The following is a 25076-nucleotide window of genomic DNA, read 5'->3' as shown; positions in this document are numbered from 1 at the left end:
AGGTTCTTCCAAAACAAAAAGCTCAACATTTTATGCTTAAGTAATTTATTACACATAAAAGTGAAGCGACTGAAAAATATTCACATACTACTTATTTTATTATTGCAATATTATTACACAATATTTCTCTTTAGAGAGGATCACATTTGATTCAGACTTTTTGAAATATAAAGCTGTTTGCCATGAATTGTTTGGAAACCTCCAAAATGAATATATAATTATTATTTAAAAGGACATACCCAGCTAGAGAGGATGGCACATGCCTGTAATCCCAGCAGCTTTGGAGGCTTAGGCAGGAAAACTGCAAGTTCGAAGCCAGCCTCAGCAATTTAGAGAAGCCCTAAGCAAACTTAGGGAGATCCTGTCTCAAAATAAAAAAAAGGGCTGGAGATGTTGCTCAATGGTTAAGTGGCCCTGGGTTCAATCTCTGGTACCAAAAAATTAAACAAATAAAATAAAAGGACATATCCACGTAACAGTAAAGTTACCTAGCTTATACTTGTGGAATGCAAATAATAAAACTTTTGATATTACTAAAACTTTAAATCAACCAAAACTTGCATTCAGAATGTTACTTGTGGTTATTGTAGGACATTTAAAACCAAAACATCATTTTTAACATTAAATGACTGAAGTACTTAGAAATTTTCACTGCTAATGTACAAATTTCAATGATTACTCTTATTATTCAGGTGAAACATCAGCTGTAAAATTCTAGATTAATGCAAATCTAAGTAGAGAGAAAATTTCCCAACAGTATTAATAATAAGTTATGATAGCAATCAGAAATTAATATTCCAGTGTGTGCTAATTATACATTTTCAGTTTATCAGTAAACCTCTACATGTGGTAGGAGGGAAAATGTACCTACTGTAAAATTGGCTAGTTGATTCGTGAAGGGCTTATACAGTCATATAAACAAATCCATGATTACAGGATAGGAATCAGAAGCGGGAAACCAGATTTGTATGGGAAATCAGTCATGAAAGAATTTCTATACTCACCTTCTTATAACTCTCTTAGGAAACATTTCAAATCTATTTTTAACTGTGCTTTAAAAACTCAGACCTGAAATTAAAACTATTCCTTCTTTTAGTCCTACTGACTTAATTGCTTTTCCAAGTTTTAGTTGCCAAAAATTCTTCGTTTTTAAAAACTTTCAAATGCCCACATTTAACAATTGTTGGTATTTACTAATATTTCATTAATTAATAACTGACCAAAGTAACAACATTTACTGAAAACCAGTGACGAGAGCATTCACAATTCTCCATACATATTTTCAATATTTATCTTGATAGATATGCGAGTCAGGCTGAGAGAAGTTTGGTTTAACTTTTTTGAAGGTCCCACCTTAAATAATGGGTGGAATTGAGATTTAAATTTAGGATCTTCTATTTGATAAACACAATTCTCTTCAGGAACCCCAAGTGTAGAAAATTTCTAAAATTCCCCATTATAGAAATGGAAATATTGTATGTGAACAGTTTCTAACCAGGCCCTTCCCACACCATTGACTAATTCTCCATTCCTACATTCTGGAAATTGGTTCAAATTTTAATCTCTCTGGCAAATGCAATTAAAATAAGAATCAGCAATCCTGTTTGCTAAGAAATAAGTAACAGGATACAATACTGGCCATTTTTATACTGTGTTCCTGATATCAGGGATTTTTTTTTTTTTTCAGTATATGGCTCAGAAAAATATTTAGTATTAGGAAATCAGGAGCTAATATCTTAAAAAATACTTGGAATTCTTAGTACTAAACTATTCTTAAAGCTTCTAGCCAAAAACAAAGGGAAAAAAAAAATCCCAAAGTCTCATTCAAATGAAAAGGTTAGTTTACAGAGCTTGGGTAAGCTGAAATTAAATCCTACACTTAAGGGTTGGCATACCTTCACATGGAAACCAATAACCTGACCTAAGGTTATATAAGAATGCTCTATTTTTATTTTTCCACAGAGCTAAAGGAAATGCTTTACTGTTTCAATGTAACAGGTAACCTACCTGATAGTCATAATTACTGTTGCCTATTTATTTTGGTGGAATAAATATTTTGCTGGAAGCTGTACAGCAAGAAATCTAAAACCTGCAAAATGGCAATTTGTGTGTGAAGGAAATAGAAGCTACCAGGAATATCAGTCTAATACAGTTGACTGGAAAACATTCCTTTACCATCTCAGACTGTAACAAAGGAATGACAGAAAAGATAAAACACTAGTCTTTCAAACTTAGGAATATACATGAAGTAATAACGCTTCACAAAGGAAATCAAAACTCTCTACTACATACAACTGTTAAAACCATTAAGTTCCACAATCAAAACCTTGATTCTAGCCTACACGAAGGTGTCAGAAAGGATAAAGGGCATTGTGAGAGAAAAGCTTTGGACATAAGACAAAGGCTCTTAGCTCTTTTGAAGATCTATTAATGAAGTTTGAATATTAATAGAAGACCATTGACCCTCTAGGCTTAAGTTTATTTATTGCTCTATTGAAGCGACAGCACTGGATATTCTGAGGAGTCTCTGTTGTACACTTTATGTATGAAATCCTAAATGTTTACTGAGCACTAACAGTTCGTTGTCCAAGCCCAGGCTGTTCACAGGTGCAATCCTCTGCGTTCCGTTTTCCCTTCAGTCCCTGCACCCCACACCTTTACAGGGCGACGCGAGAAGACTGCGGCTGCTGGCTCAGGTGAACACGTTGGGGAACGTAAGCAACAGGAAGGAAGGCAACATCTGACTACACCTGGGTTCTTTCTATCCATGCAGAGAAGATGCCACCGACTGCCAATAAACGGCGGGAAGAAGTGAACCCACTAAGAGAACAGCGGTCCGCGGGCAAGAGGACCCCGTTCCAGCGCCGCCGCACCTCGGCGCCCTGAACCCTGGACTTTACCTGGGGCTTATCCGGGTCAGACCTGAACTCAGGAACGAGGCCTCCTCGGCGCGAAGGCAGGACCCAGAGTCCTTAAAGCCCTCGCGCAGGGTTTCCCACAGTCCCTTCAAACGATAGCCAAGTGGATACCCGTCTACCACCTCCACGTTCGCCCCTGAAGCACGGAACGCCCAACACTTCCCGGGCCGCATCTGTTCTCGCGATAACTCCTGGGCAGGCTCCCCCCATAAGTTCAACCAATCATGGAGAAGTTGTGGGAGGGGTTTTGCTTTTGAGCCGGGAGCGGGTCCTTGGATCTTCAAGGTCTGGCGCCGAGAATGGGCGGGGCTGAGGCGTTCTGGGGCGGGGAGAGGGCAGGGCACGGACCAGTTCTCGCGAGACTGGGGACCAGGAAGACGCCTGCAGAGCCGGCTGCTGGTGCAGCGGCTGCTGAGGCAACGAGTGCTGCTGCATCCGGATTGCCTATCTCCGAGGCTACGCCTGGTCTCTAGGTAGGGAGACCGGACATAGTCAGGCCCGGGCTGTGTAGGTGCTCAGTGCCTGCCGAGCTTTAGGAGTGATTCAGGCTGCGGCCTGTCGGAGCCAGTCAGGGAGGCGCCCACACTCCTGACAGGATAAAATGGCGGCGATGGCGCCTGGAGGTAGTGGCAGTGGCGGCGGCGGCGTGAATCCATTCCTTAGCGATTCGGATGAGGACGACGACGAGGTAGCTGCGACCGAAGAACGGCGGGCAGGACTTCGGCTGGGTGCCGGCGGTGACCTAGATCCTGGCTCTGCGGGCTCGCTGTCGCCACAGGATCCCGTGGCCTTAGGGAGCAGTACGCGGCCAGGGCTCCCTGGGGAGGCGTCGGTGCCTGCGATGGCCCTGGGGGGCACAGGGGAGACCCCAGCCCGCTTGTCAATCGATGCAATCGCGGCTCAGCTGCTGCGCGACCAATACTTGCTGACTGCTCTGGAGCTGCACACCGAGCTGTTAGAGAGCGGCCGCGAGCTGCCTCGGCTGCGCGACTACTTCTCAAACCCGGGCAACTTCGAGAGGCAGAGTGGGACCCCGCCCGGGATGGGGCCGCCTGGGATCCCAGGAGCAACCGGCGTCGGAGGCGCTGGAGGTCGGGAGCCGAGTACGACGTCGGGCGGGGGACAGCTTAGTAAGTGGACTAGCCTGTCACAGGCCCGCAGGGTTGTGGGATTGTGAAGACTTACTGCAGGGAGAGGGGTGTTTCTAGGCTGGTGCCAGGTTGAGGATATGGACGTTTTAGGGAGCGAGAGAATGTTGGGCGACCTGAGCGGAGAGGGTTCCTTTTGTGTTGGAAGCAATGGGATCCAGCAATGACTGTTCCCTTTGACTGCCTCCAATCTTTGTCTGGTGTGGTGTCACAATCTGTAAAATATCAAGAGTTTCCAGTTAACTGGCTATTACGACACTCCAGGGAAGGCTACCTTGTAAACTGTCTAATTGTTCTAAGTGTTTTTCCTTTTTCCCCAGTCTCCTGAATCACGCCTATCAGGAAATAATGTTTCTCAAATTGCCTGCAGCAATTCTTTGGTTCAAAGTCAAAAGAGAATAGGAAATACTGTTGCTGTCTCAGTGAAGTCAGATAAATGTAAGACCTGTTATCATTGAGATAGTTATCTTTCTCAAAATTGGTTTTTCTGCTGCATAAAATTTGTTCTGTTTAATTAAAGTCAATATAATTCAATTTCAGTGCCTTCATTTCAGTGATGATTAGTGTTCAGAATTACAGGAAAACTGAGAAGCAGGACGCCTGCAGTCTGTCTCACCATCCTACCACCACGCCGGCTTTTTTTCACTGCTTTAAATAGGAATTCACTGTTTTCTTGGAGTCATTTTAGTAGCATTTAGTCCTATACCCACTTCATCACTTATTTGTAAGCATTTTTGATAGCTTGAAAACTTTACTATCAAGGATGTACATTAAGATTACCAATATCCTCCTTTTGAGAGGCATCTTCAATTTTTTACCTCCCACTGATACTGTGAGCTATTGTAGTGTGTTATATGAAGCCATCTGGAATTTTCTAGCAAATGCAGATGTGTGTGTGTGTGTGTGTGTGTGTATACACACATATATTTTCTAATGTAATATTCAATTTTAAAACTGTAGCCTGTTTGCTTTTTTTTAATTTATTCTGATTTTTTATACATGATGGCAGATTGATTTTTATCTGTATACTTTTGAATGATTCCAGAGACTTAATTGCTAAACTTAGTGGAAAGGCAGAGTGCATTTTCTATCAAGGTAAACAAACACATTTCCCTTTTGGATAAGTAGTTTTCTCAGTAGGTGTAACTTCCTTACTTGAAAGAATAACCCCCTTTCATGGAGAGATTTTCTTTTCTTTCCTTTCCAGATTGAACCCAGGGACACTCTACACCTGAGCTATATCCTCTGACCTTTTTAAATTTTTATATTTTGAAACAGGGTTTCACCCAAATACCAAGGATAGCCTCAAACTGTGATCCTCCTGCCTCAGTAGTTGGGATCACAGGCAGGTACCAGGAAGAGATTTTCTTATTGCCAACTTTTCTTTTAAGACTATAAAATGTGACAAACAGCAGTGTAACAAAATAGTTATGTAGCTATTTTTTCTTTTAAATTTCTAAATTATCTAATGATTCTTAACCTGACAAACTCTTGCTCCTTCATCAAGACCCAGCTCAGGTGTCACCTTCATAAATGCTTCATACACTCCTCAGACTTAGTTGCTTGATTCTTTAATTGTACCACTTCCATCATAGCCTTTAGCTCTTTTTTATTCAACTTGATGACTATCATAACTGAATGTAATAATTTCACTTGTGAGCTTGGAGCTTTCTTAAATCATCTTCCTCATTTTTATTTTCTCTCTCACGAGCTTATCTATCTTTTTCAGCTCTTTCAGAGTACATATCTCACTATAATCAGCATTACTTTCCTTAATATCCCCAATGCTAAGATGTCATGATTGCTTTTTTTCCAGGGTTCCCATCTTTTCCATTTTACAAAGATATTCCTCTGTGTTAGGTTGAGATGAGTTTAGTGCTGCTTCTACCTTCTAAGAGAAAATATCAACAGAATATTTCTAAAATTATTAGGTTCACTTCTACCTTCTAAGAGAAAATATCAACAGAATATTTCTAAAATTATTAGGTTCACTTGTATTAGCTGAATGAGAGTTTCCACTATTGCCTATACCATTGACATTTCTATATATGTTTATTGCATAACTGTCATTTTTTTTTGCCTGTGACTTTCTAGTGTTTTTAAAACTATTATTTTCTATGAAAATTTAGTTCAATATTTTCCTTGTCTAGCACAGTGACACAATTTTACATTGGCTTATTATTAAACTGTGATCATTTTAAGGTTATAGGGATCTAAAAGTTTAATGCACATCAGAGCTAAGAGGCAAAACTCATACAAGAAAGAATTATAGAGTAGACTTCTATGGTAATGTTTACATTCTTAAAGAAAAATAATTGGTGATTGTGGCAATGAAATGACCCTTGTAGAGAAAGTAAAATTTAAGTTTAATCCTCAAAGAGAGTGAAATTTTGAATAAATAGTAACTATTATTTATTTTAAACTTCTTATTCTAAGAAAAGGAAAAGGAAGTGAGTGTAAAGGAAAGATAGTATTTTCTATTTTTCCTTGTATAAAACATGGGAGAGGGTTGTGGCTCAGTGGTTGAGTGCTCACCTAGCATGTTGAGGACCTGGGTTCAATCCTCAGCATAACATATAAATAAGATAAATAAAATAAAGGTATTGTATCCAACTGCAACAAATACTTAAAAAAAAATCATCTGGGAACATGAAGCTGTCTGCTGTTACTTGGCTCACATATTGTAAGGTGGTTCCATTTGGGTAGTTAAAAAATGCAGTAAGATATTTCAAGCCATTGTGACACTATACAAGGAAGCAAAATAGGGGTATTAATCTAGGAACACAGACCTTATTACTCTCAAAAATTAAAATTGCACTATTTTCCAAACAAGAATGTTAGGGATGATCTCTAAAATGTTTGTTGATGCCTTTATTGAAAGTATTGATTAGGGCTGGGGTTGTGGCTCAGTGGTAAAGCACTTGTGAGGTGCTGGGTTTGATCCTCAGTGCCACATAAAAATAAATAAATAAAATAAAGGTATTGTGTGTCTGTCTACAACTAAAAATAATTTTTTAAAAAAGTCTTGATTAATACTTTAGTATTTTTAGGTTAGAACTAAATTTGATGAACTGAAAAATTGAGAAAGATCTTAATATTGTGAGACTTGATGATAAAATGTGGGTTTTGAAATTACACTGAAAACATGCTCATTGATATAATGTTTGTTATTTGACTATACTTTGAATGCAGTGCCTCTTTGATTTGAGGTGGAGAGGATTGATTTACGTTGGGGTTGATCTACTTCAGTTGTCTTACAAGTTTTCATTTCAGTAACATAAACACAACTTTTATTTATTTATTTTTTTGGGGGGGGGGTGTCAGTGATTGAACCCAGTGGTGCTTAACCAGTAAGCCACATCCCCAGTCCTTTTTTATCTTTTATTTAAAGACAGGGTATTTGCAAAGTTGCTTAGGGCCTTGTGAAGTTACTGAGGCTGGCTTTGAACTTGTGATCCACCTGCCTCAGCCTCCTGAGCCATTGGGATTACAGGCATGCGCCACTGCATTGGGCATAGTAAGACACTTTTCTGAGGTAATTTGACAATGTCTGCCACATTCACAAATATACATTCTTTAATCTTCAATTTCATTTCTTTAATTTTTATAGACATTTGCATAAACACAAATAAATCTTAATTTTTAAATTTTTACAAGTAAGGGTATTAAAGTCTGAAAACAAAATGTCCAATAGTAGGAGATGGATTAATTAAAGCATAATGATCCATATATGCCAATATAGACTGATCACTAAGATACATTTAAATTGAATAAATTAGGGTGCAGCCATTATTTATGAGATGATTTCATTTATGTATGAAAAGAGAAATTTGCATATGCCTAGCATACTATTAAAAGGATATGGAGGAAGATTGTTCCAGCAGAGTAAGATTGCTAGTTGGAAGATGGGGATGGGAACTTTTCTTTGGAAAAGAAAAGTATGTGGTAAAATATCCTTTTATATTTTACCACATACTATGTCTTAAGTGGCAAGACTGGGATTCCAACCCAGATCACTAATTTCAAAGTCTATGCTCTTTCTGTTTTATCACAACTATTGCTATATGTCTGCTTTAAAACACAGTTCAGCAAATTTTAGGTCATTACAGCATATCAAAGTCGATTTTAGTTATCTTAGTAACTCAGAGTATGTTTTATTTACTCATCATGGTCAATCTTTTATTTAATTTATTTTTTATTTGTTCTGATCAGTTATACGTGACAGGAGAATGCTCTTCGATTGATTGTACACAAATGGAGCACAATTTTTCACTTCTGGTTGTATATGAACGAAGTAGGGTCATACCATTCGTGCAATCATACATGTACCTAGGGTATAATGGTCAATCTTAACACAGAAAGCAAGCCAGGTGATACAAAACCAGTTATTTTAAAAAATAAAGTGACAAACCATAGTATCATACTAAGGCGGAGCTGAATCGTCTGTCTGAAGCATCAATTTTCTTCTAGGCAACCATGAGATACAACATTTAACTTAATTAAAATCAGGACATTCACATTGTAAGTAATTGTAAAATATACCAGCCATGAACTGGGATCATCAACCAATCTTATACTGAAAACCAAGTATATTCATTGGTGGTTCTGAATGAAAAAGTCTAACAAGGCCAAATTGGCTTATACTTTTTTTAATCTAAAATTTGATGTTAAGATTTAAGTTTCCAGTCTAGTAATGGAGCATGGCTAAGTCTCAAGGAGGAGCAGAACACAGTTGAAATTATAAATGTAGTCTTCCAGATTTTCTCACCTATTATCTCACAAATTCTCAGAAGTCAGAAATGATGTTCATTTGTTTTTGAAACCAGATGGTCATGTTGTGGGTAGACAGTATTGTTCAAGGTAGTATCAGATTTTTATATTGTTTCTAACCATCTCTCAGTTCTGTGCTGTGTGCTGCCTTAGTTAAGGCCTTTAGTTCAAATCTGGATCATCAGTTTTAGGATTATCCTGTGACTTTAATGTCTTCCTCCATCTTGATTTTCAAAGCTATTCTTCATGTCACTAAAGCTAAAACCTTTGAAAATTGCTTCCTCATGTCCCAAACAACTCTTTTCAGTCGCTTTTTAATTAGTAAAATATATATTGCAGAAAGAGGATTTACAAACCTGTTTAGGAAATTTGCATCCTTGTCTTTCACATATAAAATCTTTATTCTAATCACATGGTTTCTTCAGTGTCCCTGGAACATACATGATATTTTCCTGAACTGGTACTTGGAAACTTCTTGGTATATTACCTTGAAATACTTTTCTTCCTTCCTCCTTTTTCTCATAACAAGTGCATCCTGAAAAGAAGATCCTATTTATATTTATTCCTTTCCCTAAAGCTTCTTCAGTCTGTAATGATCTTGAAATCCTTTAAAGTATTTTTTTTTCTCTGTTCTACTTAGGGAAATTTACTATATATAGACTTGTGAATTTATATGTGTCTCTAATTAACTCTAATGGTACTATTAACTTTTAGGTATATTTAGTTGATTTTTTTTTTTTTTTTTTAAGATATTAGTGTGAAGGGGGCTGTGGTTGTGGCTCAGTGGTAGAGTGCTCGCCTTGCACCCGTGAGGCACTGGGTTCAAACCTCAGCACCACATAAACATGAAATGAAGATTTAAAAAAAGCAAAAGAGGAAGAAGAGGAATCTGTTTAAAAAAAAAAGATATTAGTGTGAAGCTTTTTTGGGCAAGGGATACCAGGGATTGAATTCAGGGGTACTCGCCCACTGAGCCACATCCCCAGCCCTATTTTGTATTTTATTTAGAAACAGGACCTCACTGAGTGGTTTAGCACCTCACTGTTGCTGAGGCTGGCTTTGAACTCAAGATCCTCCTGTCTCAGCCTCTTGAGCTGCTGAGATTACAGGGTGTGCCACTGCTCCCAGCGAGTGTGAAGCTTTTATATGTCTCTTTTTTTTTTTTACATATAGCATAAATGCTTAATGTAGGCAATTTACAAATGATTATTTAATGTGAGTATAGAGAAGAGATCATGTTTTATTTTTCTATGCTTTACCAGTGTTTAACACTAGGCCTGGTATACAAGCTTTCAATAAATGTTGAAGTTTGGTTAAATAATTAATTTTAGATAGTTGTATTTTATAATATTGTTAGTTTGTAATGTAGTCTGTTTCCCTAACCCTACCAAAGCAAGATTGTGTCAATGATGCACTTTTCTGAGGCCATGCAGAGTATTACCTGGAATCTAAGAGATCAAAACCTGGATACTCTTACATATTGTTCAAGAAAACTAATGTATAAAGCTTAGGTTTTGGTGTTGTAGAGCTTAAGGTTCACAGTTCTATTCTTCTACTACCTAGTTGCATGACTCTCAATAGTCTGTGCCTTTACTGTAAAATACTGATGGTAATGACTATTCTTACATGGAGTTCTTAACGCAGTTAAATAAGGTTGTCTATATAAGCACAGAGTACATAGTCAGAAAAAATGTTAATTATTTCTATTATTGTTATTGCTAGTTATCATCCTCTTAATCTAATAGCCTTTCATATTGCAGAATCATCTGTCATTATAGAAATTTTAACCTACGTGAATAGCTTGTCAATAAAGTTTCAGCTTTTAAATCTCTTCCTAAGTTTAAATATTTTGACTTTGGAATTTAGCTTATAGTAGAATCCTCTTTCTTCAGAGTAAAAAATAGTGGACTGCAAGCTGAAAGATTTGAATTCTATTCCTAGCTTGATCACTGTATAGGTGATATCAATGTATTATTATTTGTGTACATGACTTAATTCCGATGGCTTACAGAGTTATTTAAAGTAAGGACCAAGTCTTACTGAGTTTTATATGTAGCAGCATGGATTAGTAAATATCAGTTGAATAAAAACAGCCTTTAGTTTCCCAAATGAGGGCATTGGACTCTCTAAAATTTTGTTTTAGCTCTCAAATATTTTGAAAATATTTGAATGGCCAATGAAAAATGAACCCCAGCATTGGAAAAGAATTGAGGATTCAAAGATATAAATGTGAGTTTTGCAACTCATAGATTATAGAAGTAAAAGGCTCCCCTCTGTCCTGCTTCCCCCAACCCCCAAGGAACAATATCTGGATTCTGGCATATCCAGACATTAACTTTTTAATACATAGGCATTTCAAATAATTTCAAAACTGACCTTGAGTTGTAGGAAGCAGAGTACTATTGTGGTTTTACTCTGGCATTCATAAATACACTATTCACCTAAAAGAAAATATTCCCTAGTATTGAAAGCAATTTTATATTACTTCCAAAGTAGAAAATTTATAGTTAGTCATACTCTTTTAGCTTTCATATTTTAGAGTAACTTTATAGGTTTTTTCTCTTGAACATTAATCTTTGAGTTTCATCCTTAAGTATAATATATAAAAATGCTTATACATAACCTCATATATAAATGCAATTACTTTTCAGGTAAATTTTTATTAGTAGTATCTTTTTTTTTTTTTTTTTTTTTTTTTGGTACCGGGGATTGAACTCAGGGGTACTCAACCACTGAACCACATCCCTAGCCCTTTTTTGTATTTAGAGACAGGGTCTCATTGATTTGCTTAATGCATTGCATTTTTGCTTAGGCTGGCTTTGAACTCATGATCCTCCTGCCTTAGTCTCCTGAGCCACTGTAGTATCTTTTTATTTGTTGAATATATGTATCTTATTATATATGTTTATGTCTGTGTTATTTATCATGACATGCTTTTTAGGCATGTTTTCAGTAAATAACCTTTGCTGAAATAATCATAATTTAAAGCTAGCCACTCTATTTTTTCCCCCTAAAATTTAACTGTGGATCGGATACTTTCAGGACTTTTTCAGTTATAAACTGTTTATCGTAAAGAGTAAATGTATGGAGAAAATGCCAACTACAAACAAAAACGTTCAAATAGTATAGTGAGGAGTATGCATTGAAAAACTAAAATTTTACTCCAAGTAGTCAGTTATTATTAATAACCTGAGTGTGTTGAAAAAAACATTTGGGCTAGGGTTGTAGCTCAGTGGTAGAGTTCTTGTCTAGCACATGTAAAGCCCTGGGTTCAATCCTCAATACTGCATAAAAATTTTTAAAAATACAAATATTGGGTCTATCTACAACTAAAAAGATTTTAAAAGAAAAACATATACAAGCATACACAATACACTATTCGGACTGTATATACATAATCTTTAAAAAATTATATTTTGATGATGTATCTTTCCTTCACTAACCTGTATGTAGTAGTTAAACAAATGTTTATTGAATTAATCAATACTCTATTAGCAGCTGGTGAGTATTTTTGATATATTTAGTTCGTAAAGTACTGTGTAATTCCTACAAGATACCTTTTCAAGGATTTGGGGCTAATTTTTTTTAACTATAATAAAAGTGCATTCCTTCATCAATAGTAAGATATTACATGTAAATATAAACAAAGCTGTTTTGTATGTGACTTATGAAATCATACTGCATATCTTATAGTCACACTGTGTGTAATGAATTTAGTTCTCAAACTTGATAAACTTATAAACAAGTTTTACCGGTTTTCCAACTATGATGAAAGTTTCTAATCATTAATTTCTGAGTTATAAAATGAATTATCAGGAAGTTACACAAGCATCCTAGTATTAAAGAATATGTTTTGTGGTTAAAGTACTTCATATGGTAGCTTCTTGCCTTTTCCTTTTTTTTCTTCTATTATTATTATTATTGTTTTGTGTGTTAGGCAGGGAATAATGTCCCTATGATTTTTTTTTTGTCATAGATGGACACAATACCTTTATTTTATTTGTTTATTTTTATGTGATGCTGAGGATAAAACCCATTGCTTCACATTTCTAGGCAAGTGCTGTACCAATGAGCTACAATCCTAGTTTTCCCAGGTTGATCTTGAATTCCTGGGCTCAAGTTATCCTCCCACCTCAATCTTCAGGTGGTATTGGGACACATAAGGCATCTGGTTGTGCCATAAAAGAGTTGTGACTGAATTAAAAGAAGCATTACCAAAGTTAAAATCACTTTTTTCCATGAATAATATTTTTCTGACAAGGTGGAATAGATTTTAATGAATTAGATTTTTTTGTAACATAATTATTATTTTAAAAGATATAAGAGCTTTTTTTATTTTTATAGATTATAAACTTGTTGACTTGAAACCAAAAAAATTTTAGAAAATATTTTTTAGTAGTCATAATAATACCAAGTTGAAAATTAAACTGCCTTTACTTTCCCCATAGATCCTACTTATTGCATAGAAGAGTTCTTTAAAACTTAAAAGAGAAATATTAACAGTATAAAGGAAGAATAATGTATCATGACCAAAGAGATTCTAATCTAAACATGTATGTATAATTAAAAATATTTGAAGATAAAAGGAGGAAGAAAAAGACTTAATAAGCTAGTAAGAGATGAGAACATTAAAAAAGTTTATCTGAAATCAGCAGCCACATCATTCTTACAATTTCATCGACATGAGGAATAATACACATACCAGAATGTTGGTTTTTAAAAGTTTATCCTATTGAGTGTACATGTATTCATATATAGGTTGGAAGCAGAATAGCTAGTGAGGAAACAAGACTTGTGACTAAAAGCAGAGTATAATACTCAAGTGGATTTAATGGTAGGGATAGTGATAGCCAGATGAACTCATATATCAGAAAAATGTTAGATACATTAACCAAGGATGTGACTAGAAAATTCATTCACATATCCATAAAAGGTAATGGCCAGTGTATTTTTCAAAAAAAAAAAAATGTTCAAGTTCATTAGGAATCAGAGATGCATTATTAAACAAGATATAATTTTACATTATGTTCAATTAATGGAAGATTTAAAAATAATGCCAAGCATTGACAAATACAGTTATATACTACAGGAGGATTCAAATTGCTATGTATGCTTATGTTGGAAAGCAGTTTAGTAATATGTATCAATAGTTTTAATAGTATGGGAAAATTACACTGTACAAACTTCATTTAAAAAAAAACAAGATAATTGTGTATATGATTTCATTCTATTCCTACAAAAACATACATATTTAGGGCTGGGGTTGTGGCTCAAAGGAATAGCGCTCACCTAGCATGCATGAGGCACCGAGTTTGATCCTCAGCATCACATTAAAATAAAATAAAAGTATTATGTGTCTACCTACACCTAAAAAATAAATGTTTAAAAAAATACATGTTTAGACATGGAAAAAAGGTCAAAATCGAATATTTAGAAATTCAGTGGAAAAAATTAATCTAATTCATTTCTAGTTCTAGTGGGATTGGGATGATTTATCATGTATACATATTCTTTGATATTCGTAAATATTTATAAAATGTGTTTTTTTTAATTGGAGTGAAAATATAATTGTGGTATGATATAAAACATTGGAGAACAGTGTTTAAGTTGAATTTTTTTTTTTTTTTTTTTGGGTACCAGATATTGAACCCAATGGTGCTTTACTACTTGGCTAAGTCCCCAGCCCTTTTTCATTTTGAGACAGGTTCTCACTAAGTTGCTGAGACTGGTCTTTAATTTGGATTCTCCTGCTTCTGCCTCCTGAGTCTCTAGGATTATAGGCATGTGCCACCATGTCTGGCATAAAATTGGAAATTTAACTCCTATATACATTTTGACCCAGGAACTTTGTTTTATAATATGTCAAATTAATTATTTACCAGGCAAGTGTATTTATAATGGTTTACATTTTCACCTATTTTAATAAGTCTATAAGTAAAACTCCTCACTAGGTTTATATTGTGAAATTTATTTTTCTTTTAGTGACAACATAGTCTTAGTTTGGTTCAATATCAGTTGGGGTGGCACACAAAATTTTATTTAAGACAGTAGAAATAGTAGCTACTCTAACATTAGAACTTTATGAATCCTGATCTGTTAGCTGATTTCTCCCCTTCATTCATGTTAAGTTATTTTTTCTGATATTTATAAGTTAAAAAATATACAGAAAAGTTGAATGAAGTTTATATTTATATATCCATCATCTAGGTTCTACAATTTTTACTCTATTTGCTTTATCTCTTCTCTATACATTTCTCAAACCTTCCTTTCATCTGACAATCATATTTTTTATGTTTTTTTTCATATTAAGTTGCATGTAGCAGTATATTTTCACCTTAACACTTTAGTGTATATGTCATTAATTGGAAGTCATTATTTTAAAATTTGGTCTTTTTCTTTTCAGGTAAAATTTTAAAATAGCAAAGTATGTAACTCTTAAGTGTACCATTTTATGCATTTTGACAAGTGAATGCACCATACTCCTACAAACTACTCAACATTACCATCTCCCCTGATAGTCCCTCTTCTCCTTCCTGATTAGTTCTCACACTTTCCAGCCTTTCACCATAAGAACCTTTATTATGACATTTTTTCTGCCATAAATTACTATTGCCTGTTCTAAAAAACATAACATTTATGAAATTATATTGTAGATACGTCTAAGGTTTTTTTATTCAACATACAGCATTTGAGATTTCATTATGTTGTTGCATTTATCAATAGCGCTTTTTATTTATTTTTAATTTGCTGAGTAGTTCAGCCCATTTTACTGGATATAGATTCTTGGTTTATAGGATTTTTTTCCTTACTCTACTCTGAAGATATTCTTTCATTTTTTTAACTTAGTATTTTTGTTGGGTATCTTATAATTCACACATTTAGAGAATACAGTTGACTGTGTGTTAGTATGTTTACAGAATTATGTAATCATTACATTATTTTGAAAGCATATTCATAATCACCAAAACAAATCTCTTCTCATTAGCAGATACCACATTCATCCCCCAATCCCCAAGCTAAGAAAACCATTAATCTATTCCCTGTCTCTTTAGAATTGCCTGTTGTATACATTTTGTATAGATAGAAATTATACAATATGTATTTCTTTGTGACTGGCATTTTTCACTCAGACTAATGTTTTCAAGTTTCACTCATTATTATAGCATATATCATTATTTCTGTTTATTGGTGAACAACATTATATTGTACAGATGTTTACCACTTATTATTTCTCCATTTATGAATAGGTAGACATTTGGATTTAGTTGTTTCTCTTTTTTTGCCATTATGAATAATGCTCCTCTGTACAGTCATGTGCAAGATGTTGTGTGAACATACATTTTCATTTTTCTTGGATGGAGATAGAATTTCTGTGTCATATGGTCATTTTATGTTTAGCTTTTAGGAACTGCCAAACTGTTTTTCAAAGTAGCCATGCCATATTGCTTCCTCACCAGCTAGATAGAATTGTTCTAGATTCTTCACTTCCTTGCCAACACTTCTATTGTCTAATCTTTTTTATTGTTCCTGCTTTTTGTAGTACTGGGTATTGAACCCATGGCCTAGCATACTCTTGGTGAGTGATTGCTCTGCGGAGTCACATCCCCAGCCCTTGTCTTACCTTTTAAATGAGATAATTCATATACCACAAATTTACTTTCCTTGGTCTGGGAGTTGCGGTGCTGAGGATACAATCCAGGGCCAAGTCCTCATGAGTGCAAGGCAAGCGCTTTACCAATGAACTGCATGCCTACTCCTTTTTAAATTGATTTGAGATCAGGATCTCACTATGTTGTCCAACCTGACACAAGTGATCCTTCTGCCTCAGCCTCCTGAACAGCTGGGATTACAGGTATGTGCCACCACACCCAGCTAAATTCACTTTATAAAATGTATGATTTGGCGCTGAGGTAGAACGTTCGCCTAGTATGCATGAGGCTCTGGGTTCGATCCTCAGCACCACATAGAAGTAAAATAAAGATATTGTGTCCACCTATAACTAAAAATAAATAAATAAATATATATTTTTTTAAATGTATGATTTGGTAGTTTTTAAGTGTATTTACAAAATTGTGTGACTGTTACCCCTCTCTTCTCTCAAAGCATTTTCATCATCCCAAATCAAATTAGTAGTCATTACCAGTTTTCCTCTACTACTAGCTCCTGATAGCTAGTGACGTACTTTGTGTTTCTGTGAATTTACTGTTTTGAACGGTTCATCTGAATGGGCATATAATATGTGGTTTTATATGTTTGACTTCTTCTACTTCACATGTTTTCAAGGTTCACCTGTGTTGTGTGATGTGAAAGTACTTCATTCCTGTTTTACAGCAGTATAATACTCCATTTTGTGATTATACCACATTTATCCATTTTTTAGTTGATGGACATTTGGTTTATTTGTATTTTGTGATCATTGTAAATAAAATAAGACTGTTAATAAACACTTGCAAACCAGATTTTGCATGAACCTGTTTCCATTTCTCTTGGAAAAACTTCTTACCCCATTGAATTATCTTGGTGTCTTTGTCAAAAATCAATTGACCATAAATATAAGGGTTTATTTTTGGATTCTTAGATTTATTGCATTTAAACTTATGCTAGTATAATGCTGTCTTGAGTACTTTGGCTTTGTACTGAGTTTAAAATAAAAAAGCATGAGTCTTTCATTCTTATACATTTTATGTTGTTTTTTTTTTTTTTTTTTGCCTAGGTTGGGGGAAGGAGGCTCTTTTGTTCCCATAGGAATTTTAGAATTGTTCCCAAAATTTGCAAGAAAAAGAAAGCCAGATGGAGTTTTTAGTAGGAATCATTTTGAATTTAAAGATTAATTATGGAATATTATCATCCTGACTCTGATCTTCTGGTCCATGATCTTGGGTGTGTTTCCATTTATTTAGATCATTTTTAATTTCTTTCAACAAGGTTTTGGCTTTTTGTAGGGGGGCAGGAGATGGGGAGGGAACCCAGGTGTGATTTACTAATAAGCTACATCTCAGCCCTTTTTTATTTTTTCACTTTGATACAGTTTTTCCAAATTGGCCAGGCTGGCTTCAAACTTCCAATCTTGCTTCAGCCTCTTTCATTGTACAATTTTACACTTTTTTTGTTAAATTTATTTTTATTTTTTTTCTTTTTTGGTGTTATTGGAAATAAAAATAATTTCTAAATTTTACTTCTGAATTGTTCCTTTAGCATATAAACATCTGGAATATTTTTATTTATTGGTTCTTGTGTTCTGTAACCCTGAGAAACTCATTTATTAGGTTTGTTTTTTAGTAAAATTGTTAGAATTTCCTCTATACAAAATCATGTCATCAGTGAATAGAAATAGTTTACTTCTTCCTTTCCAATCTGGATGCTTTTGTATACAAAATCAGTAGTTATTCAAATCATTGTTCCTCTATATGAATGTATTTTTTTTCTGTTTGCTTTTAGTATTTCTTCTTCAGTTTTGGTTTTGAGCAGTTTGCTTATATATATCTAAGTTTCTGCTCTCTTTACATATCCTCTTTGATGTTCTCTGATCTTGAATCTGTATCTCTCCCACCTCTTGTCTCACATGTTGCTGATTCCAATCCTGCATATATTAGACATTTTTATGTTGTCCCACAGGTCCCTGAGTCTGTGTTAAATTTTTCCAATCTTTTTTTCCTCTACCCTTCAGATTTAATTAATGTATCTTTGAGGTCATTGACACTTTCCTGTCTCCTTTTCATTCTGTTATTAGAACTCTGTAGTAAAATTTAATTTCAGAAATTTTTCAGGTCTAGAATTTCTATTGGTATTTTTTTATATTCTGTATTTTCTAAGATTTCCACTCCTTCCACTCATTGTTTACATATGTTCCCTTACTTAGATTTATATATATAGCTAGGTTTTAAGTTTTTTTGTCTACTGATTTCAGCATCTGGTTTATCTTGGGGTTGTCCTGGTTGATGGTGTTTTTCTCTTGACACTAGATCACATTTTATCAGTTCTTGCATGTAGAGTATTTTGGACAGTATGATGGACAATGTGTCTGGTAGGTTGTGAAGTCTAGATTCTATTTTTTCAGAATATTGTTTGTTTTTTAGTAGGCAATTATCTTGTTTAAAATAACTCTACAAAATCTTTCTCTCTGATGGAAACTCAATTTCTGTTCTGCTTTTTTCTGTAGCTAGACTGCTTTGCAGTGTATGTACATTATTCAGGCATTGGCCAGAGATTTGGGCAGGGAAACTTGGTTATTTTGAAGTAGTTCAATTGGTTTGAACTTTTTACCTTTTTTTGTTTCTATGGTTTTATTATCTGGAAATATTTGTTGGTATTTGAATTCCAATCCCTTATTTTGACAATTAAATAAGATACTGGTTATCTAATGCTTTTGTTTTTCTCTTTATTACAGATCGAGCTGGAAGCATCAGTACTCTGGATTCTTTAGACTTTGCAAGATATTCAGATGATGGTAACAGGGAAACAGATGAGAGAGTGGCAGGTAAGATTGTGAAGACAGACTGAATTCTTGACTTTGCAGAAATAATGAAATGGCTTGAAGAATTATCTTTCTTCAACAATATGGTATGTTAATATAATATGCATAGTTATTATATAAAATTGTGCTAATAATTTATTGTTATTAAATTCTAATTTATTGTAAGTTTGGAGTACCCCAACCAGGGTGCTAAGAGTTTCTGGATATACATACCTGAATTTGGCCTGTAGCCAGCAACTTACAACCAACTAGTATTAAAACCGGTGTTAAACAGACTTAACTCAGCCACTGGGTAATACAAAGTTAGTTGAACCTTTGCCTCATTACTTTGATTCTCCAAACCAAGGTTCATATTCAGGTATGTGTATCACTGTAATTCTATTGATTGTTCAAAACTGATTCCAGTCTCATTGGTGAGTAAAATTTTATCTTGAATTCCCTGGGTGCTCCTGAGCCATAATAACATATCTCTAGAAACTTTTGACTTTCCCCTGATTCAGAAAATAGAGGTTAATGATTGGTTCGCAGGGTCCTCCAGGACCCCACCTATATCAGTAACAAGGACAGCATCTTTCTAATCTATTTCTCAGTCAGTCTACTTACCTTCCATAGCTCACTCCTCTCCCTAGAGCCCTGCCCTCTAAGTATCACCACTATATTTGCAAGTACTTCAGAGGACCAGATGAGCCCAGTGGAATCTGCTGAGGGTCCACCATGAATTTGCCTAGCTCCTTAAGTATAAATATGTGGTACTTTCTGGTGCCTCAAGGCTGAGGCTCCCTGCCCTTGAAGGCATTCTAGATTGTGTTGCAAGCATTGTAGTTTGTATAAGACTTTGTCACTGCAAAACATGAGAAAAGCAGGCAGGTACCGCTTGGGTATTTTGAGCTCCACTGGAATGTAGGTACTCATGAAATAGGAGGGATGCCATATGGATAGATAGAACCTGTGAAGGAAATATGAGGTCAGAAAATAACCATAATTTGGATTCCTCTCTTGCCCAGCTCTTGAATTTGTATTTGATTTACTGGAATAAGTTTGGTAAAACCTACCAAAGATGATATTATCTGAAATTGTCACTATGAATGAAAATGAGTACTAAAGAAGGCGCAAGCACCATTCTGGATACTCTAAATGTTGATTAACTCATTGAATAATAAAATTATCTTCATCGTCTCCTCCCCAGAAAACTGAGGCACTCAAAGGATTATATAAGAAGAGAGCTAGGATTCAAATTCAGATAGCCTAGCAACACGAGCCCACAATTAACTATACCACAGTCTATCTCCTTTCATAAAAGATTAGGTTTGACCTAATTAAAAATAACATTTCAATATATAATTTTCCATTCCTTGCCCAAGAATAGATATTGAACATTTGAATAACTCAGACATTGATATAAGTTAGGGAAAAAAATATTTGTTTTTCAACAAAAGCTGAGACAAGACTTAATAGTCTAAACAATAGCATTATCAATTAATGGGGAAATCCCTAGAAGAGTTTAATGTGACTTCCCTATATCAAATTACAGTTTAGTGATAAGCATCACCTATTGGTAGTCATAACCAAACAGCAAACTGAATACGTCAGTAATATCTAAAAATTAGCAAATCAACTGGAAATTTCTTAAATAATTTTGGGATTATTTTATCCTATTGTATCATTTGTAAAGTAGCATTGTTACATGTAATTACATATTAGGTATTAGCTGTAGGTTATATATTAAATATGTGAAATTTTAGTTGATTTAGACTAAATATATCCCAACTGTTTTACTGTATATATTGTTAAATATTAGAAAAAAACTCCTACCCAGAAGTTGGCCACATAATTATGTTCTTTTCCTCAACTTAAATTTGAAAACTTACCTTTTTGATTGAGACAAATTAAAGGGGTTCATCATTATTCTCACTATGTAGGTATTTAATACCTCTTATTAAAGGAAAAAAAGCATTATAGATGAAAAAGCAAAATGTTTAGATTAAATTTATAATCACAAATTCCTTGGGATAATCTATTCACAGCAATGTAAGTAGAAAAGAAAATTAAAGTTTCTCTAACCAAATTTCACGGTTATGTACATTTTCATTCCTTGCCTAACTTTTTAGCAGAACTCTGAGTAAGAAGGTTAAAAATCTCATTCAGCCAAGTGTGGTAGCACACACCTGTAATCGCTTATCAAATTGTAATTTGGTATAAAACCCAGTAAATATAGTTCTTATGGTTAACAAATATATTTCATTATTGTGATAACCTAATATATGTTAAACTGCACGTATTTTGATATGATACAACACTAATTTTGTACTAGGTTGCAAGAACTACATTAAATGTTAAGAATGCACCCTTGACCTTTAAGGGTCTTTGTGTACTTGAAATAAACTGATACATAACACTTTCTGATTTATAAATGTTGCCAAATATAACTGTTTGGATATGTATTATTAAAGATAGAGATGACGATTGTTTGGTAGCTACTCAGTTTTTTTTCCCTTTTTTTAAATTTGTGCATCTCAGTTTTGCAGAATGATGGGTATCATTGTGGCATATTCCCACATAGATGAAAACCCCATTTGATCAGTTTCATTCTCTAGTAACCACCAACCCTCTCTTTGTCCTTTCCCCCATGCCCACTCATCCAAATGCTAGACAGTAAACAAAGAAGTAGTAGATCTGGATGCCCTAGAGACTTACATAACCAACAGTGAAATTTATTAAATATGTGATAGTTTAGACCTTACATTTTTTTTTCTTGGTGCACTGTTATCATTTATTTAAATAGTTATCCTAAATCATCATTATAGACCTTACATTTTTTATCTAAAAAATATATCTCTAAGTTTGGAGAGATAAAATAACTTAATTATTACATTGTGCTTGTTTTAAAATAAATGCTTTCATCTTCAGTAGAAAAAGGAGAAAGAACATATATTATCCCAAGAGAATAGCTTTCAATCTTTTAATGGTCTTCTACTATAGCCTCTTATTGAATAAAATGTATTAATATGTGGGTGAGACTTCACAACAATTTCAATTAATCACAGTTACCACTTTCCAAAAGATTTTGAGTCTGCTAATCATTGGTAGTAATTTAAAAATTATGAAAAGACAATAATTCAGAAAAGATACTTGTCTTGTCATCTGTCATTGGATCAAAGGCTTACCTCACTAAGAATAAAGAAAGTTTTATTACATTTCTGTGCCAGTCTTGTGTAAAAGGAGGTTATAGATAATACAGATAATGAGCCCATGGTCCTCCCAGGCAAATATAAGGTCTTTTCCAATCTTTAAATTACCTGTCAATATTTATGAAATAGGGGCTGGGGTTGTGGCTCAGTGGTAGAGCGCTCGCCTCGCACGTGCAGGACCCTGGGTTCGATTCTCAGCACTACATAAAAATAAATAAGTGAAATAAAGGTATTGTGTCCAACTACAACTAAAAAATAAATCTTTAAAAAATATATTGATGAAATAGATACTACATTTGTTTTTAGCATCATTTTTATTACCATTCCCCTAAATTCACTGATTGGGTTAATACTCTAATAACCCAATCATTTCTCCTTTAAATCTTCTTGCATTGTCTCACACATAAGCTCTTGGGGGACACCTAATATCAAAACCATAACAAATATGGAAGTATACATTTTCACATAAAAGTGATTTAAGTAGAGAAGAAATCAAACCAAAATGAGCTTAATTTAATTGATTTTTAAGTAAAAGCCTTAAGTTTTCTTAGAAGTATCAAGAGAGATCCACATTCTAAGTATCGGGATTGCCATTATTTAAATTGTTTTTTTGTAATTTGAGCATCTGCTATGTTCATCACAATGTTAGACCCTCAGTATGGAAGTACAAAAGAGATTAAGTTTCTACCCTAGAGAAATGTGTTCTGAAATATGTCTGTGTCTGTAATAAAAATGTATTCGGTGCTTTGGAAACAGCAACAAGGATCTGATTGCTTTTAGAACCACCAGTATTCCTGTTTGAGTTCATAAGATTTCATTTAGTGTTGGCAAGGACGTGGGGGAAAATGTACATTTATACATATCTGGTGGGACTGCATATTGGTGCAATCACTCTGGAAAGCAGTATGGAGATTCCTCAGAAAACTTAGAATGGAACCACCATTTGACTCAGCTATCCCACTCCTCGGTATATATCCTAAGGACTTAAAATGAGCATACTATAGTGATGTTGCCGCTTCAATGTGCATAGCAGCTCAATTCCCAATAGTTAAGCTATGGAAACAACCTAGGTACCCTTCAATAGATGGATGGATGAAGAAAATGTGGTACATACACACAATGGAATATTACTCAGCCATACAGAAGAATGAAATTAAGGCATTTGCCAGTAAATGGACAGAACTGGAGACTATCATGCTAAGTGAAATAAGCCAATCCCCAAAAAACCAAAGGCCAGATGCTCTCTCTGTTATGTGGGTGCTGATTCACAATGGGGTGTGGGGAGTGGAGATTCACTAGATTGGACAGGGGAATGGGAAAGACAGTAGAATGAATTACATATAACTTTACAATGTTCAAAAATGAATGCACGACCAGTGTAACTTCACATCATGTACAACCACAAGAATGGGAAGTTATACTCCATGTATGTATGTCAGAATATATCCTACTGTCATGTATAACTAAAAAGAACAAATTAAAAATATATATATTTCACTTAGCTTCAGAGTCCCTGACTTTGTTCTCATATCTCTACCTGTTACTAGATAACTTCTCTAGTTTGTTGTACCTCAACTCTTCTAGGATCTAGAGAAATAAAAACTATCCTTTCTAGCCAGGTATGATGGTGCACACCTGTAATACCAGCTACTCGGTTGGCTGAAATATGAGAATTGCAAGTTTAAAGTCAACCTGGGCCATTTAGAAAGATCTTCTCAAAATAAAAATAATATAAAGGAGTGGGCAAGTAGTTCAGTGGTGGGACACGCTCAGGTTCAATCCCTAATACCACCAAAAAAATAAATAAACTATGTTTTTTAATTTATATGATTTATCACATAATAGCATCAAACATTGGAATGTCCACTCACAAATATTTGTGGAATAAGTTTATTTTCTAGGTATTATACTGTCTTAGGACCTGCTGTCAACACAAACATATGTGGCCTTTATATGTTTACAAGTTCTACCAGGCATTCTAAAATGGCATTCAGATTTTTGCCTATAGAATATTCTGCCCCTTTCTCCTGCTAGGATCAAATTCATAGAGGAGGCATCAGTAGCGCTTTTGGAAGTAGCTTGGCAGCATTCATATCCAGCTTTCTCAGGATTAGGAGGGAAAAAGCCCCCTGTTGCACATATATCATTTCCTTCCTATCAGTAATATGATTTGATTTTCTTATTTTAAAATATTATATAAATCTCATTATTTTATATCATTTAAAATAGAATAGATGCTTCAACAAGGCTGAAAAGAAGATAGGTAGCATTTTCAAAATGGACTTATCTTCATATGTTACCATGAAATTAATAAGATAGACTCAAAAAAATACATCATTGTTGTAGGTGGTTATATTTAAACTAAAAATTATATAGTCATAAATTTTTGTGGATTTGGGTTTCTATTTTCTTTAACATTTCCTAAAATGTATTTCATGATGATGTAAGTTTCATAGAGGAAGAACAAAAACAGAAGAATAAAATCAGAGAATTTCATATATATATTTAGAAATTCATAGTTTTTTGCAGAAATTTTCAGAACTTTTAATATGATTATAGGTTATTATAGTAATTTATA

The 25076-nt window shown here is 34.5% G+C and overlaps 2 protein-coding genes across 9 annotated transcripts in view; one reads left to right on the top strand and one right to left on the bottom strand.

The window, feature by feature from the left end:
• The window catches only part of Pign (phosphatidylinositol glycan anchor biosynthesis class N), a 119511-nt gene extending 116434 nt beyond the window's left edge, over positions 1-3077 (bottom strand). For 4 of the 5 annotated variants that reach the window (XR_011704780.1, XM_027949079.2, XM_071602693.1 and 1 more), the window contains exon 1: positions 2901-3077. The gene's annotated coding sequence lies outside the window, so the exon portion shown is untranslated. Of the gene's footprint in view, positions 1-239; positions 334-2900 lie in introns of those variants that run through there. The other variant, XM_071602691.1, reaches the window with a different exon arrangement.
• A 219-nt stretch (positions 3078-3296) lies between these two features.
• Relch (RAB11 binding and LisH domain, coiled-coil and HEAT repeat containing) overlaps positions 3297-25076 on the top strand; it is a 99531-nt gene continuing 77751 nt past the window's right edge. For all 4 annotated transcript variants that reach the window (XM_071602688.1, XM_027949011.3, XM_027949010.3 and 1 more), the window contains exons 1-2: positions 3297-4048; positions 19224-19313. In XM_071602688.1, the coding sequence (XP_071458789.1) occupies positions 3520-4048; positions 19224-19313 (619 nt within the window). In that variant the 5' untranslated portion in view covers positions 3297-3519. The remainder of the gene's footprint in view (positions 4049-19223; positions 19314-25076) is intronic.

This window comes from Marmota flaviventris, chromosome 16 (assembly GCF_047511675.1).
Source record: "Marmota flaviventris isolate mMarFla1 chromosome 16, mMarFla1.hap1, whole genome shotgun sequence".
NCBI classification, from domain to species: Eukaryota; Metazoa; Chordata; class Mammalia; order Rodentia; family Sciuridae; genus Marmota; species Marmota flaviventris.
This window is presented reverse-complemented; position numbering and strand designations above follow the sequence as displayed.